The 17,600-nt window shown below is 35.5% G+C and overlaps 1 protein-coding gene across 1 annotated transcript in view; it reads left to right on the forward strand.

Moving 5' to 3' along the window:
- pasha (microprocessor complex subunit partner of drosha) overlaps nucleotides 1–17,600 on the forward strand; it is a 90,336-nt gene that overhangs the window by 43,538 nt on the left and 29,198 nt on the right. The window contains exons 8-10 of the mRNA XM_090373851.1: nucleotides 7,235–7,310; nucleotides 10,593–10,694; nucleotides 12,841–12,939. Coding sequence (XP_090229977.1) covers nucleotides 7,235–7,310; nucleotides 10,593–10,694; nucleotides 12,841–12,939 — 277 coding nt within the window. The remainder of the gene's footprint in view (nucleotides 1–7,234; nucleotides 7,311–10,592; nucleotides 10,695–12,840; nucleotides 12,940–17,600) is intronic.

A 17,600-nucleotide genomic window follows, 5' to 3' on the forward strand; every position in this document is an offset into this window, starting at 1 on the left:
ATCACTCTTACAATAGCACCTATATATATTCCTCCTAATTTCTCATTTTTTTCAGATGACCTAGAAAATCTAATAGAACAGCTATCGTCTCCTTTCTGCTTACTTGGAGACTTTAATGCTCATCATCCAATGTGGGGATCTCCAACAATTGACAAGAGAGGCAAGTTAATAGAATCCCTTCTGGACTCTTATCAACTTACCCTTTTGAACACTGGTGAACCTACCTATATTCATTTTTTGACAGGATCCATGAGTGCAATAGACCTATCAATCTGTTCTCCCTCCATATATAGTATTATGCAGTGGTCTGTTCTTGAAAATCCACTAAACTGTGATCACCTTCCGATTCTCTGCAAACTGCAAACACGGGTAAACTCTCCTTCACTGCGTCGCTCAACTTGGAAATTTTGTAGGGCACACTGGTATGAATATGCATCTCATGTGCAGTTAGACAATAAAATAATCCAATCTCAACCCATAGACAATGTCACAGAACATATAACTAATCAAATATTACAAGCTGCTACCTCTGCAATACCAAAATCTTTCCTGGGGAAATGGAAACATAGTAATTACTGGTGGAATCAAGATTGCACACACGCCAAACAGTACAAAAATAAGAGCTTGGAATTTATTTTGTAAATTTCCCACAACTACCAATCTAATTAACTTCAAAAGACTGAAAGCCAAGTTCCAACAAGCAAAGCAAAGGCAAAAAGCAAAGAAAGATGCCTGGATTAGCTTTTCCTTGAGCATGAACAACGATACAGACAGCAGAATTATATGGAGGAAAATACAAACGCTTAATGGCAAATACGTTCAGTCCCCAGCTACAATACTAAACTGGGAAGGGAAAGAGTTGTCATCCTCAGGAGAAATAGCAAATGCCTTAGTGGAATCATTCACCAGTATATCAGCAATAGCTTCCTACAAACCAACCTTTCAGCGAATTAAAAAAACTGCAGAGCAGTATAAGATTAAATTTTCCACGAGAGTTTCACATCCAAATAACAACCATTCACATTAACAGAACTTTTTGGAGTGCTGAATAAAACATCAAGTAGCGCTGCTGGTCCAGATGGGATCTACTATATAATGTTAAAACAACTGAACAACAGAGCAAAAAGATCATTGTTAAACTATTGCAACCGAATATTCTTAGAAAATGCTTACCCAATCTCCTGATGTCACTCAATATTTCTAGCCTTCCCAAAACCTGGAAAGGATCGTACCTTTCCACATGACTATAGGCCAATTTTACTGACCAATTGTTTAGGCAAAGTCCTAGAAAAAATGGTTCACAGGCGGTTAATGTGGTTCCTGGAAACTAACAACTTGCTAAATAGTAATCAGTACGGGTTTCGAAAAACCGTTCCACCTTAGACGTAATGATAAAAGCAGAGGCAAACATACATAATGCCTTCATAAGGGGACAGCATCTGGTCATGATTAATCTAGATATTGAGAAAGCCTTCGATACCACCTGGCGATATGGTGTTCTTCAAGATCTTCATTCTTTCGGCTTGAGAGGTCATCTACCCCAATTTATACAAAGCTTCTTATGCCATAGAACTTTTCAGGTCAGATACATGAATAATTTATCCAAAACATTTGAACAATAGGAAGGTGTACCACAGGATTCCATTCTCAGTCCAACATTATTTGCAATAAGAATCACCAACATGACAAGGGATGTATCAAATACAGTACAATCGTACATGTTTGCCGATGACCTCATTATCTCTACTCAATCCCAGACTATGAACACCATCCAGCATAGTGCCCTTAGGATAGCTGTTGGAGCCTTCAGAACATCTCCGGTTCACAGCCTGTATTGAGGCAAACGAATCCCCTCTGCATCTCAGGAGAAAAATTTTATTGTTTAATTATGCAACAAAGATTGGAAGTACTCCAGCCCACACCAGCTGCCAGTATCTGTTTGATCCTCAGCACACTCTGCAATATCACGATAAACCTAATGAAAACTGCCCCCACAGGGATTCGACTGCAAGAACTCATGATCAGTTGGAAAATTAACTTTAAGAATATATTCCAAGACCTTGCTACTCCTGAACCTCCCTGGACTGAATTCATACCTGTCTGTGACAATTTCTTTTCAAGATGGGGGAAAATCCTCCCTGGTAAATACCAACTTTCAACAGCTACATAAATTGCATTCTTTGGAAACCGCAGAGAAAGTTCATATCTATACCGACGGCTCCAAAACAGATACGCCTGTTGGTGCAGCAGCAGTTTCCGTCACTTTCTTAACAGCTGTCTCTCTTCCCACTGAATGCAGTATCTATACTGCAGAATTATTTGCAAAAAAACTGGATCTAGATAACATAAACAAATATCATATCAAACAATCTCTGATATATATACAGACTCTTTAAGTGCAATCAGTGCCTTTCAATCTCACTCCCCTTTCACTTTCCTCCCTCTCATCCCTTTCTTAAAGAGATCCGGTCTAAATTATTTTACCATCAAACAGCCAACTACAAGGTTACCTTCTGCTGGATTCCTGGTCATGTCGGCATCCAAGGTAATGATTGTGCGGATAAGGCTGCTAAACATCCCGACTCTGGATCTTACAGTCAACTGAAAGTTCCATACATAGACTACAAATCTATTATTAAAAAAACATGTTGGAAACAATGGTCTGACTTCTGGCAATCTCAAATCAATAATAAACTGTTCCAGATAAAAAAAGAGCCTCAACTGTGGACATCTAGTTTTAGAAGAAACGGGCGACAAGAAGTAATTCTGGCAAGGCTTCACATCGGTCATTCACATCCAACTCATGCATTTGTTTTTGGGAGAGACTCCTCCTCAGTGCTTGTTTTGCCAGTCGCACCTAACAATAAAACATTCTCATTGAATGTCCCCACCTTTCATCTGTCCGAAATTCCAGCTTCAGCTCCCTCTCCAACTTGCAGGAACCCTTAACCTTATCACATATTCTTGGTAATGAAGCAAATTTCGAGGATCTGTTTTAGTATTTAAAACGCATAAATTTATATAATAGCATCTAATCAAAACGTGAAATCAGTGATACCCAAACCACGAACAGACTCAATATGGCCCAAGAGACCCTTGTGCCAAAAAACCTCAAATATAACAACAACAACTAGCTAATGTCATCACCTTCTTTGATCTTTTCACAATTCCCTTGTTATTCGTAGCCATATTTTTGTAGGGGTTAGAAAAGAACTTGTCCACAATAAAGTCACTTTCTTCCATTAACACACTCGAAAAAGTCTACACTAACACACTGCAAAATGGTAGATTTTTCACTTTTGTAAGCATATCAATTTATAAATTTATTCAATTTATAAGCATATAAATTAAAAGCAAACCACGAAACCTTCCATGACAAGCGCATAGCACATACTGAACAAGGATTAGCGAGAAACATCCACGCTCGTGATTTTGTCACCCCCCCCCCACCAACTGAGCGCTATTTTGACTGGGAAAGATGATTTTAGCCACGCCCATGCTTTTTTATGGCAGAAAATGTTCACGGCACTTTAAAATTCACATTTTTTTAGGTTTCATTTCATATTAAATCAGCGACCATGAATACAGGTACCACAAATAGCGGGGGTTTACTGTAATCTGAAATTTCAATATTGCCAGTTTCAAGCTTCCCAGCTTCACTCACACAGTTGTATCCTCCTGTGGAGGGCTTTTCTCCTGTAATTATTATGCAAAGTACCTGTTAAATTCACCTGCAACATCAGCTGAGTTGTCTACACCTCACAAGGATCCGATCTGATTTGTTTTTCTTTTATTTATATTCACATATGTGAAAAACTTGAACACAGTTTTTTTGTTCTTTGCTCTCTTAGCCAGCAATTTCTCATAATCTGCCTTTGCCATCCTAACTTTTTCTGCCGTATTGTTACAGATCAGTTTATAGCTGTTATAAACTTCAGTACTACTTTTTATCGCTTTGTAACTTCTCCATGCCACCTTTTTTTTTTTTTTTGCTCTGTTTAATCGGCTAGCTCATTATTCATCCCTCTGAGCATCTCCACATGCTATATTTTCTTAATGGTACATATGCATTCATGGCTTTGGTGGCTGTAGCTTTAAAGACTTACCATAATTCTAATTTATTCACACTGTGTGCTGTCTCCTCCAGTTGACAGCTGCCATAATCTCCTTCCTTTCTCGAAATAAAAACACACACAATGATAGCAAAAAATTATGAAATGTTTTCTTCTAGATTTTCTTATTGCTTTCTGAGCCTCATACAAACATTTAGTTGAGATTGTGATAACACATCTACCATCCAGGATCAGTCTGTAATATGGTATTTTCTTACCACACACATACACACACAAACACTTATAGTTGTGTGATTCTATAGAAACCATAATTCATTGTATCAATTAATCATCTTCAGAAACCTTTCTGTAGTTTTGCCGGACTGTTTGCACAAAAGTAATTCATCTGTTGGAATTGTGAATTTATTATTATTTGGTATACCGAAATGACTAAAAATTACATTATATAGTCAGCTTTATTATAGTTCCCTTCATTTTCCTTTGTTCTAGATATTAAATCTTTTGCTTATCATAGTTTTATGATTCAATTATTCAATGATTCAAAAGAAAACACTTCTTTTGGTCTTCCATTTCTTATATACCACCAAAATTACTGATAGGAACAGCACATAATCTAAACCAGTTCCATGGTTTAGATTACATGCCCCCTTGGAATTCATTGAATTCCAAATGTTGATCTGCTATTGCAGAAAATTAATGCTTCATATGAAATACCTTGATATGTCGTTTAAAGATAATGTTAAGTAGCATAGTCACTAACACTCATGGATGTCAATTTGCATTATGCAAAGGATCTGATGCTGTATAGCATAATAAAACTACATTTTAGACGTAATGTCCTTAAGACGTAATGAGCTGGGGGGGGGGGCACTTTTTTTTTTTTTTCCCTTTACTATCCCTTTTATAAATAACAGTAAACCCCCACTATTCGCAGTCGCTGATTTAATATGAAATGAAACCTAAAAAATGTGAATTTCAAAGTGCCGTGAACATTTTCCACCATAAAAAAACATGGGTGTGGCTAAAATTATCTTTCCCAATAAAAACAGTTCTCAGTGGGTGGGGGGGAGAGGGGTGACAAAATCGCGAGTGTGGATGTTTCTCTCTAATCCTTGTTCAGTATGTGTTATGCACTTGTTACGGAAGGTTTCGTCGTTGCTTTTAATTTATATGCTTATAAATTGAATAATTTATCAATTTATAAATTGATATGCTTACAAAAGTGATAAATCTACCGTTTTGCAGTGTAAAACAGACTTTTTCGAGTGTGTTAATGGAAGAAAGTGACATTATTGTGGACAAGTTCTTTCTAACCCGTACAAAAATATGGCTACAAATAACAAGGGAAATGTGAAAATTTCAAAGAAGGTGATGACATTAGCAAATAAAATTGAGTTATTAGACAAAATTTCTAATGGTGAAAGTGTCTCCTCAATGGCAAAACATTATAAAATCAATGAGTCAACAGTACGATCAATCAAAAAATCGGCAGAGAAAATCCGCCATAGTGTCCGTGAAAACACGCTAATTGCTTCACAAATTTGCTCTGTAACTCGTGATGTTAAATTAGAAAAAATGGAAAAGGCTTTAAATCTGTGGATAGAAGACCAAACTCAAAATAAAATTCCCTTAAGTTCACTCATCATTCGTGAAAAGGCAAAACTCCTTTATCAACACTTTAGCGAAACTGGTGATGGCACTGGTGGGATAAGTTTTTTAGTTAGCAAAGGCGCTGGATTGAAAGATTTGTTTGAAATTTCTAATAAATATTACATTTAATATTAAATTGTTTCTTATTTTCATTTCGATGCCATATGCTTTCATTTCTAATGGTCATATTATGAAGGTACATGTAATTCATACATAGACAAAATTTTAGACTAGTTTTTCTTGTATATTTCATACTTTGGAACGGAACCCCTTTATTACCTCAGGGGAGGTACCCACAGACTGGAGATGTGCAAATGTGACCCCAATTCACAAAGGAGGATCAAAGGCTGACACAAGTAATTATAGACCTGTGAGTTTAACTTCTGTTCCAGGAAAATTAATGGAGGCACTGGTTAAAGAAGCACTGCAGGATCATCTAGACAAGACTTCAGTTATAGCTCGGACACAGTGTGGTTTTGTTAAGGGGAAGTCTTGCCTGACCAATTTGATATGGGAAACAGCAATCCCAGAGGAACGTATCAGCTCTGTGGTACTACACTGACAGTGGTAGAGAATGAAAAGTACCTAGGGGTAATTGTGCAGGCAGATATGAAGTTCTCTAAGCAGTGCAGACAGGCTGCAAGAGTAGCTCATGGTGTCTTGTCAATGATATACAGGAATTTTTCCAGCAGGGATAAGGAGGTGATTATTCCATTGTATAAGGCAATGGTCAGGCCACACCTAGAGTACTGTATACAGGTCTGGAGGCCTCATTTCAAGAAGGATGTAGAGCTGCTGGAACGAGTACAGAGAAGGGCAACAAGATTAGTGAATGGAACAAAGGGGTGCTCTTACGAAGAAAGGCTTAAGTTTTGCAAATTACAGTATCTGGAGACTAGGCACCAGCGAGGTGATCTGATAGAGGTGTATAAAGCCTTGAATGGTTTGAGCATGCTCAGTGCTGATGGGATTCTTCCTCTTGCTCAGAATAATCACCTTACAGGGCATAAATTCAAATTGAGGAAAGACAGATGTAGGATAGATGTGCGGAAATTTGCCTTTAGCCAGCAGGTAGTTGGTTGGTGGAACAGACTTCAATCCCTTGTCGTGGAAGTTGATAGTCTAAATAAATTTAAGGCTCAACTGGACAGGTATTTCAAACGAATGGAGGGGTGAAGTGGAAGTGGGTTTTTTTTTTTTTTTTTTGGCTGATGCTGCATAAGCTTGCTTTCTTGCATCATATGCCTCTACTAATGCTAATGCTAATTACTGTGGGAGCCATAACTCAGTATTTGTGTTTTCGGTATTTGCAGCATTTCTCAGGAACGTAACCCCCATGAATAGTGGGGATTTACTGTATTTGTATTATCAAGCATCGGTCTGAATTTGATGTAAACATTTTCTAAAATTTCACATATTTGTAAAAAATAGTTAACACTTTTCATTATTATTATTAAAAGTTTTTTTGTGACTTTTATCTTGATAATTTTCCTTTTTTTTTTTTTTTTTAGCCAGAGGGAACAAAATTGATTACCTGTCTTTTGCCTCCTGATAAAGGTCAAGTAGCAGGATATAATATAAAACGAGGTAATAGGCGCTGCTATTTTATGAGTTTCTTCTTATTATTAAAGACTAATTATAATATATAAAAAATAATTGTATATCAAATTTATTAATTTGTTAACTTCAATTTTTATTGCAACTATGAATTTTAAAGCATTACTTGATAGATGTCTAGTAAATAACCACTTTATAATTAAACACTGTGTTAATTCGTAATACTGTCTGAGTATGTGAGTGGAAAGCTTTTGCTCTAATTATATGAAAATTATTAGAAATAATATTTCCACTGTCACATACCTGGTCGGTAACACTTGCAGCTTAGAGAATTAGCCTGAGCCAGAATAGTAAATTTTTGTTAACATGAATTTCATTTATGGGATAGGCTGCAGGGAAGATTGAGAGGTAAGGTCAAGGGTGAAGATGTTAACAAGTACTGGATTGAATTAAAGAATGGTGTTATTGAGGTCAGTGAGAAAGTAATGGGAGCTGTAAAAAATAAAGCGTAAGAAAGGAACTATAAACCCATGGGTTATAGTGGAAATGATATGGGGAAATAAAGGAAAGAAGAAGATGGAAGAATGGGTAAAGTAGGAAAAGAAAAAAAAAATAGAGCATAATGATTGGTTGAGAAGAAGAATAGATGAAGCAAGAGAGGAAGGGCTAAGGGAGCAGTGGGGAAATATGGAGTATGGGGGAGAAAAGAAGATATGATTTAATGTTTGAAAGGGTGACATTCTTAAAGAATGAATTTAAGAATGGGCCAAGACAGAATAGAGATGGAGAATTATTAAATAAAGATGCTATACGACATAGATGGACTGAATATATAAAGGATTTATATATGAGAGATGGAATAAAGGATAAGGTTGACATTGACAATGGGCTGTGTCCGACAATAATTGAAACAGATAGAACTGCATTAAGGGAAAGGAAGTTGGAATTTAGAAAGTACAAATGAAAATACTTGAAGTGAAGGGAAACATAGGGGTAAGGGAAGTAAAAAAATATGTAGACAAATATGTGAGAAGTGAAAACAGCCATAGTAAAGGATTTTATAGTTACTGTTATGATTACAATAATTCCAATAGAGGGAAAAAAATGAATACAAGCAAGTGATTTTGCATGCAGCAATCGTGATGTTGAGGATAATGAACAGAAAATTGTAGGAAAGAATGGAGGAATGATAGAAGAATAATGTGAATTCTGGAGAAGGATAGGAATAAAGAATGAAATAGAAATAATAAGAATTTATATAAAAAGAAATAGAAAAAGGTGAATAAAAATGTTTATTTGTTTTGCGTATTTGGAAAAGGCAAAACTAAAGGGATAGAAGGATGGGATGGGAAAGGAGGGGGGGAGATGTAAAAAATATGGATTTAAATTGTACACAGTAAGCTTGTTTGTTTGTTTATAGGCTTTTCGGCATGAGGGCAACAAGGCCATAATATGCCTAACTATGTCGATGTTAATACGTGGTTTTATCTGTATGCATGTGGTTGAAGTGTAGACTGCATTGTAGAGTCATGTCATATCCATTTGAGGAAAGTAATAAATTTTTGACACATGTGCCCTATCTGCTAAGAGGTTGGTGATACTGAAAAAGGTGTTCTTCTGGGGAACTAAGACAAATACGGAGCAATATGTGGGTACATGCTAGACAGTAAGCTGGATCTTGCAGTTTGTGCCCTGTGGTGGATCAGTGCCTGCAAAAAGATGTGTTAGGTGTGTGTGGCCTATTTGTACTCAGGCTACTATGACTTCTTCATGTCTGCTCTCATGTATACTAGAGTTCCACAGTTGGAGATATTTTTTTTATACAGGGCAGCTTGTCATCAACTTGACTTTGCCAGATGTTTGTCATTGTCCAAGACACAGTGGCATAACTATGCCAATGCAACCGATGCGGTGCATTGGGACCCACAGCCATCCTGCCTGAAACAGAAAAAAATTTAATAGAGTAAAAATGTAAGTTTTTTAGTTGTGTGATAAAATTTATATATGAACAAAAATTTTTTTTATGTGAAGCATGTTTATTGTTAGCTAGCTGCAAAGCACAAGCAAAACTGCAAGTGAATACAAGTGAAATGGTATTAGCGCTGCTGCTGCTTCCAAGGAAAATTTTAAAGATTTATGACTGTGGGGGCTACAGTCAAATAGGGGCCCACTTATTGGGGATACAGAGGCCCATTTATTGAGGTCATTATTATTGAGTATATTACTCAATATTTTCAGGGGGACCCACACTAAACTTTGCATTGGGTCCCACTTTTTCTGGTTACAACACTGCCAAGACATCACTTTTTATAATGGACTTATGGATTGAGACCTCTGTACTAAAGGAATGGTATTTAGGTAGGATATGTAGCAGTGTTGGCATCTAGATTGTCACGTTCATTTCCAGCAATTCCTTCATGACCAGTGATCCAACAAAAGAGAATTTGCTGGCGTTTTTTTTTTTTTTTTTTTTTTTCCCTGATTTAACTTAGTCAGGGTATTCTAGATCTGTCTGAGTAAAGGGGGTTATCATTCTTCATAGTCTGCTGTTTACACTGGATAGTGCTAATGGAGTCTGTATATATAACACTGTGCAGTATGTTTGTTGAGCACAGTTAGCTTTTCAGATGACATGGCACTGACACTCATATATGATACAAGAGAGGAGTTACAGACTTTGTTGGAAAGACTTAGTCAGATGTGAAGAATATGGAATGAGATTAATTTTATTTTGAGTAAACTAAAGTTTATGATGGGAAGGAATGAAAAGGAATAACTACTTGTAAAATAAATTATAAGAGATAAGAAAAGTGGATAAATTGCAGATAACATTCGGCTAAGGATTGATAGAGAAGTTGCCAGGAAGCAGTAGGGAAATAGTTGCTAAGAATTTGCAATGGGCAAGACAGAATTTGCGAAGAGAATGTAAATATTTACAGGAAGAATGGATATATCATGGTCTAATTGATTGATAACATGGAATGGTGATATTCTTAAATATCACACTCCAAACGGGTTGAACTTATTTTTAGCAAATATATGTTATATACATTTTCACATGTGACATGGTCTCCTCAGAAATCTGTTTATCACTCTTTCCTCATTTCAAATGGAACCCTAGGTGAATTGTAATGAAAAATTAAATATCATGACTACCAATTGTATATGCAGAATGTTTGATTATAGAAACAAAGCTTAGATAATAAGAACACTATATGGGTACTCATTTTTATCAGGTAGAATAATATAAATAGTTTACTTTGTAAACATCAAAATTCATTATGATTAATCTTATTTCATTTTAATTTGTAGAATTTATTATGAATCCGAGTGGCAAATCATATGTTTGCATACTTCACGAATATGTACAGCACGCAATGAGGGTACAGCCGAGATATATTTTCAAGGAATTAGGTAAAGAATTTTGTCTTATTACAAATATTATAGTAAATATTAAAATTTATATTAGCATTTCTATCCATCTACTGTTGGATCTAGTTCTTAATAACAATATAGAACCTGTTGCTCCTGTAGATGGCAGTGCTTGTAATGCAACTCCCCCCCTCCCCCAATCTGTACATCATTTCAGGCATTTAGGCATTACTTGAAAGAAAAATAGTGAACTACAGAATGATAATGGTTTATGGAAATAGAGTATTTTGATAGGCAAATAAATTCAGTCAGTACACCATTTTTTAACCTATTAACTGTATTAATTTTACCTGTTTGTCCCAAATTTCACATAGATTTAAGTAATACAATAGAATTTTGATGCTGCTGAATTGAGTATCAGTGGCATGGATACTTTGTGGAATAAAGGAAGAAGCAAAGTGAATTGATATCTTTTACTTTACCAAATAGGCCTTGTGTAGTCAAAAACTAAAAACTAGGCTTCTTTTGGCACTGGTTCCTATTTTATATTAGCTTTATCATCCAAACTGTCAGCCTTAAAAATTAACTTCGATCACTTATATCCTCAATTGTAACAAGGTCATTTGTGTGATCCTCTTTTTTGTTTTAATTATAAAAAATTGATTTTTAGCTTTTTTACTCAATTTAAAACAGTGATCTATTGATTATTTGCTAAATGCAATTAAAAAATATCAAACAAAAATAAATGTCAGAAACTAAATCTTTATTGTAATGATGACTAGGAGGCTTCACCCCCTGCTCCCTGCACTCACTTCTTTTGATGAAATAAAATAAAATACTTAACAGAAGCTTTCGACACTGTGTCTCTTCCTCAGCTATGAATACATAAATACATTACATATGGAAACCAAGAATGGTACCTCTTGGTCGTGCTAGACAAATGAAGCACATGCACGAGTCTTATCTAGCATGACCATGCTAATACAAGCTTGTTTTACCACAGTGAAACAAGCTTCTGTTATGTATTTTAGTAATTGTTACATATTACCATGTAACCTGCATCCCTCTTCTCCCATTGGCTGAATAAATATCACAAGGAGGAAAATTATTTTAATGTAGAGAAAGATAATATATATATTTTTAGAATTTTCAAGGTCACTTACCTCCCAGATTGAAACTGAGATGCTCATGTGGCAGATGCAACAGAGACATATTATTGCCAACTGTTCACATTTAGCCAGCAATATCAAAGCATTATGACAAGATTAGACACCTACCACACTGGTATCTCACAGACACCACATGTGAATGGGATTTGCCTAGAAGAAAGGTAGATGCTTTTGTTCACCTGGTATCTGTTAAACAGCAAACAAAAATTTTAATGTCTCGTAATTCTTAGTATGCTGAAATGAAAACAGAAAATACTGTATAACCACTTAGAGAATACTGGTGGGGAAAGGTACACCGTAGAATTTTATTTTATATCCAGATTTAAAAAATAAATATTAAAAAAAGTGGCATCTGTCAGACACCGTGCAAGCAAAGGAAGGCACTCTTAGCCCTTTTCATATTTGAAATGGACTGTTTTTTTCAGTTGTTTACTTGCATGTAGTTTCTCTTTATGTCAGTTCCTTTTCTTCTTTCTTTTTTCCACAAAGTATTGAAGCACCTGCCACTCAATAGGGCATCAATTCTATTGTAGTACTTAAAAAAAATCTGTGCAAAATTTGCAGCTAATAAGTAAAATTAATAGGGATGTGCTGAATTATTTAACCATCAAAATACTTTATGATTTATTAATTTTTAACTATTCCTTTTAAAATTGTGTACAAATTATATCCTGATGTCACTTGCCCTTTTATTACAATACGATTTGTTACAGATATATTTCTACACATACTCCTCTCTGCTTTAGCTGCTTAGTTGCTGGTCAGAATGTGGTATAAATGTAACTATATAATTTGATTCAAAAGCCCTATCGTATTTTCCTTTAATTTTTTTATTTTATTTGTTGTCTTATCAAATATTTTACTGTTTATATGTTCTGTATTTTGTAATTTTGAGATTATGATTCTATTTCACAATGCAATAAGAAATGATAAATAAAAATTAAATAATAAATAAAAAAATTGTTCTTTAAATGTTTAATATTTTAAAAGTATATTTGGACTTAAATGTTTTTTTTTAGAGAATGCTAGTACACCATATGGTGCAACTGTGGTTATTGGTGATATGGAATATGGATCTGGATATGGAAGTAGCAAAAAACAAGCCAAATCAGAAGCTGGTATGTATATCTTCTGCATTCCTTCCTAAATTTTGTTATAAGTAAACTTCCTTTTCTCTTTTGCTTCTGTTATTTTTATTTCAAACTGCTGGACATATATAAATTCCTAATATGTCATAGATTACTTCTTAAATCTATTGTGCTGCTTATAAATCTATTGTAAATCTCACAAATTTTTTTAAACTTTTTTCAAAAATAGATTATTAGATTAATTAGTGATTCTGTTGCACTGTTTCACTTATTACAGATTGCTAAAATATGTTATAAGTAAACTTTCTTTTCTCTTTTGCTTCCAACATTATTTTTCTTTCAAACTGGTGTACATATATAAATTCCTAATCTGTCATAGATTACTTCTCAAATCTATAATGCTTCTTATAAATCTCACAAAAATTTTTAAACTTTTTTCAAAAATGGATTATTAGAATTAATTACTGATTCTGTTACACTGCCTCACTTGTTATTGCAGATATTCAGTTCTGATGCTATCTTTCTTAATATTCTTACAGGACCAATCTTGACCAAATTCCATTAGTTAACAGAGCAAAAATGATTCACATTAGCAACCCATTAAAGAGTGTATTTCTTAAAAACAGACATCAACTGCAGATCAAAGACCTTTTAATTAAAACTTTGTAAATTGCATTTAAAAGATTACAAATTGGCAAAATATCAAAGAAATGTGAAAATAAAATTCATTGTGATCATATTCTGTAGTCTCGCGGAATGCAAGAATAAATAACCACAATGGTAGATTTCTTTCTATCTGATTGGAATCTGCATTGTTATTGATTAGATCTCATTAGTCAACAGAGCAACCAGGATATTAATTACCTATTCAAGAGGAGTCAAGAAATTTTTGTGATGTTATTGAGCAAATTCTTCAAGATTTATTGTCTTTTACACCAGCGTTTCCCAAACTTTTTTAGTCACGGAACACTTTTCCTCTCACAATATATTGACAGAACACTTTTAATCTCACAGTATATTGATAGAACACTTTTCATCTCACAATATATTGACAGGACACTTTTCATCTCGCAGTATATACTGTGAGATGAAATACACAATACTGTATGCTTCAGAGATATGGGCCTCGGCCGCCGAATCCAACATCAAAAGAATATTCTCTGCCGAATTCTGGCTTCTAAAATGGGCCAACAGCAAACTCCACCTTCCCCCAGCTCTCAGATCAACGCAGTTAGCAGAAGCTCTTCAACTACGCAGGCTCCGGTCCTACATCGCAGAAAGAAGGCTGCTGTTCACCATCAAGATGGCCACCGGTAAAATTACAGAGCCGAACTTCTGGGATCACTGCTCTTGGCGCATTCCTCCCCCTTATCTCCGGTCTTCAGCACAGCTGCTAGCAAACCGTAACCGGCTAGTACTAACCGACAGATTCCTGCCAAAGCAAATGCTGCCCTCACTGCAAGCCATCGACGGGGACCTCCAAGAAGTGGTCAATAATAAAAAATACAGGAAGGGTATCCTCGTCGAACTGAAAATGTAAAACTGTGCTTTGTTAATAATCTGATTTATCTTTTTTTCTCATGTGTATCTCTTTTGTAAATATGTTTTGTTAACCCCTGGCACCACCATGCCGTGACGGGACTAATTGTATGTCTATCATTGCTGCAATTAAAGATTCTATTCTATTCTATTCTATATTCACGGAATACTTGCAAAACACAAGTTTAGCAGGAGCCAAAGAACTGTTGCTAATATTTTATTACATATGACGCACTGTGCATCAGGAGCATCTTTATTTCCAACACATGTAAAGCCGAAATTCAAATAACTGTCATTATACTTTCATTTTTACCTTTTATTAGTTGGTACTTGTTTTTTTCACTCCGGATTTTTGGGGAACAAAAGGCTGCGATTGTTCATCCTCACTTTAAAGTGTGACAATATTGTGTTCGTTTTCATTGACCATAGTTGCACTACTAGAAGTACTTGCTTCTCGTTTTAAAGTTCCTTTTTTCAGCTACAAATCCATGATCATTTATTTTAATAATAATATTTCTAAATACTCATAATTATCAAAAAAAATTTAAACAGGGAAGTGAGTTTAGTTATGATATCGGTTCGCTTCGTCCTCTTCTTCAACCCATGTACTCTAGGCTCAATCGCTAATATGAATGGCATATTAGATAACTTCATTGCTACTTTTTCGTAGATGGCATTACCTGTACGCATACTTTTCTATGCAAAGCCTGCCAAAATAAAGCGTTCTGCAGTCTATTTGATTATTAATCTATTCCAGTATATTAATAGCTGAAAATAAAAACATTAAAAATTATAATGATGCAAAAGTGGTGTCTGCTACAATATGCAAAATTAATTTATTTTATAATTTTTTAAAATTATTAATGACGATTTTTTACGGAACACTTGTTCACATCTCACAGAACACTAGTGTTCCACGGAACAGTTTGAGACATGCTGCTTTACACCATCTTTAGTAGTTACTCACCTAAGTCAGTTTTACCTAGAGTCTTAATTCTGCTTATGCCCACTTTGATATACAGTAGTACTGAAAGTCAGTCAGACTGATGATTTATTCTGTTATTATTCCACTTAATGTCCTCCATGATGCTTAGCTGGTATGGTACATCACCATGTGCCACTCATTTGGAGAGATTGTGTTCATTTCCCATTGATGACTGGAGGAATTTTTAAAATCCCCTTAAGATAATGGTTGTAGTTAGTTGACCTCATTCAGAGAAGTTATTTGTTTGGTTTTTTTTTTTTTTTTTTTTTTAGGAGCATTAGCAACTAAGGCCATATTGCTCCGGGGATATGCGGTGGTCATTCCCTGACCTTTCCGCAAACTCTGTATTTGGTGGTGACAGGCTCGAACCCCGGTCTAATCAAGAAGCGTGTGCTACGCACTGCTGCTCCTTCCCACCTGGCTACGGAGGTGCCCATTCAGAGAAGTAAGCTCCCTCATAAGTTATTCCTGGTCACTCATGTGTGCACACACACACACTCACTCACTCACTCACTCACTCACTCACTCACTCACTCACTCACTCACTCACTCACTCACTCACTCACTCACTCACTCACTCACTCACTCACTCACTCACTCACTCACTCACTCACTCACTCACTCACTCACTCACTCACTCACTCACTCACTCACTCACTCACTCACTCACTCACTCACTCACTCACTCACTCACTCACTCACTCACTCACTCACTCACTCACTCACTCACTCACTCACTCACTCACTCACTCACTCACTCACTCACTCACTCACTCACTCACTCACTCACTCACTCACTCACTCACTCACTCACTCACTCACTCACTCAAAGCACTTGCATTTTAGCAAGGCTTTATTAAGGGACTGAATATTTGTTATGTGGTAATGGTAATGTTTTTAAATTTAAAGGGTGGTAATGTTTTTAAATTTAAAAATTAAACTAAATCCATAAAGCTGCTAAAATTGCATAATGCTGCACTTGCCTTGTCTATGCGAAGGCATAACAAAACCAGTCTGCAAAGCATTCAGTGAGGTACTGAGTTTCAAGCTTTCTACAACCCACCCAATATGTGGCTCTGATGGCATCATCTGAGCTCCTGCTTGCATATGGAAATGCCACTGACATGGGTCTCCATGCTCATTTTGCTGGCTGGCTGACTGCAACCAGCTGCAGCTGTACCAATCACATTAAATTGCAAAATTACATTATTGCATTCACTGTGTTAGCATGTTGTTCTTGTGTGTAGGGGTAAATATTGCTTTATAGCAATTTATTAAAAGATAATTTATAATGATATATCAACTTTTATTTAAAAAAATAAAAGCTGGTGATTTTAATAAATCTGCAACTTTGCTACAAGCTGCCACTGATAAAGAGGTGTAGCAGGTAATGGAAATTGTCTGTTGCAGAAATTCCCCTTTCTACAATAGAAAGGAACATTTCTTGACATAATAGGATATAATTAATTAGTAAAGAAGTTAAATTTGTTATCATTTATATCTAGAATCAGATAGACAGCTTATGTAGATTTAAAAAGGGGGAAAAGGGATAAAAAGGGAAATATCTGGAAGAGGCAGATAAATTATAAAACTAGGGGTTTTCTTTTTCTTTTTTTTTAGGAGCATTAGCAACTAAGGCCATATTGCTCCAGGATATGCGGTGGTCATTCCCTGACCTTTCCGCATCCTCCGTATTTGGTAGTCACAGGCTCGAACCCTGGTCTAATCAAGAAGCGTGTGCTACGCACTGCTGCTCCTGCCCACCTGGCTACGGAGGCGCCCATAGCCCTATCAGAGTTTTTTTATTATTATTATTATGATGATGCATAAAAGCCATAAGTGATAATAATATGGTGATAACCAGTAAATATTAGCACAAACACTATGTAGTTAAGAAAGAATAAGATTTTATTTGGCATTTCTGTAGCAGAAGAAAGATTATATGGTTGTATCGTACATTTAGTGATATAATCTGCCCATCTAATGCCTTATTAGAGTCTCATTCTGTCTTATTCACTTGTTATAATTGCTGGTTTTTAATTACTGTTCTTCCCGTTTTCATAGAGATTAGATAATCGTAAATTATAGGTGAAAACCTCGTACCTTTTTAGTAGGACTGTTAATCTCTCAACACTCAATCGCGAATGATTATAATATGAACTTACCC

This window comes from Mastigoproctus giganteus, chromosome 5 (assembly GCF_048544385.1).
Source record: "Mastigoproctus giganteus isolate SK-2022 chromosome 5, ASM4854438v1, whole genome shotgun sequence".
In the NCBI taxonomy this organism is placed as follows: Eukaryota; Metazoa; Arthropoda; class Arachnida; order Uropygi; family Thelyphonidae; genus Mastigoproctus; species Mastigoproctus giganteus.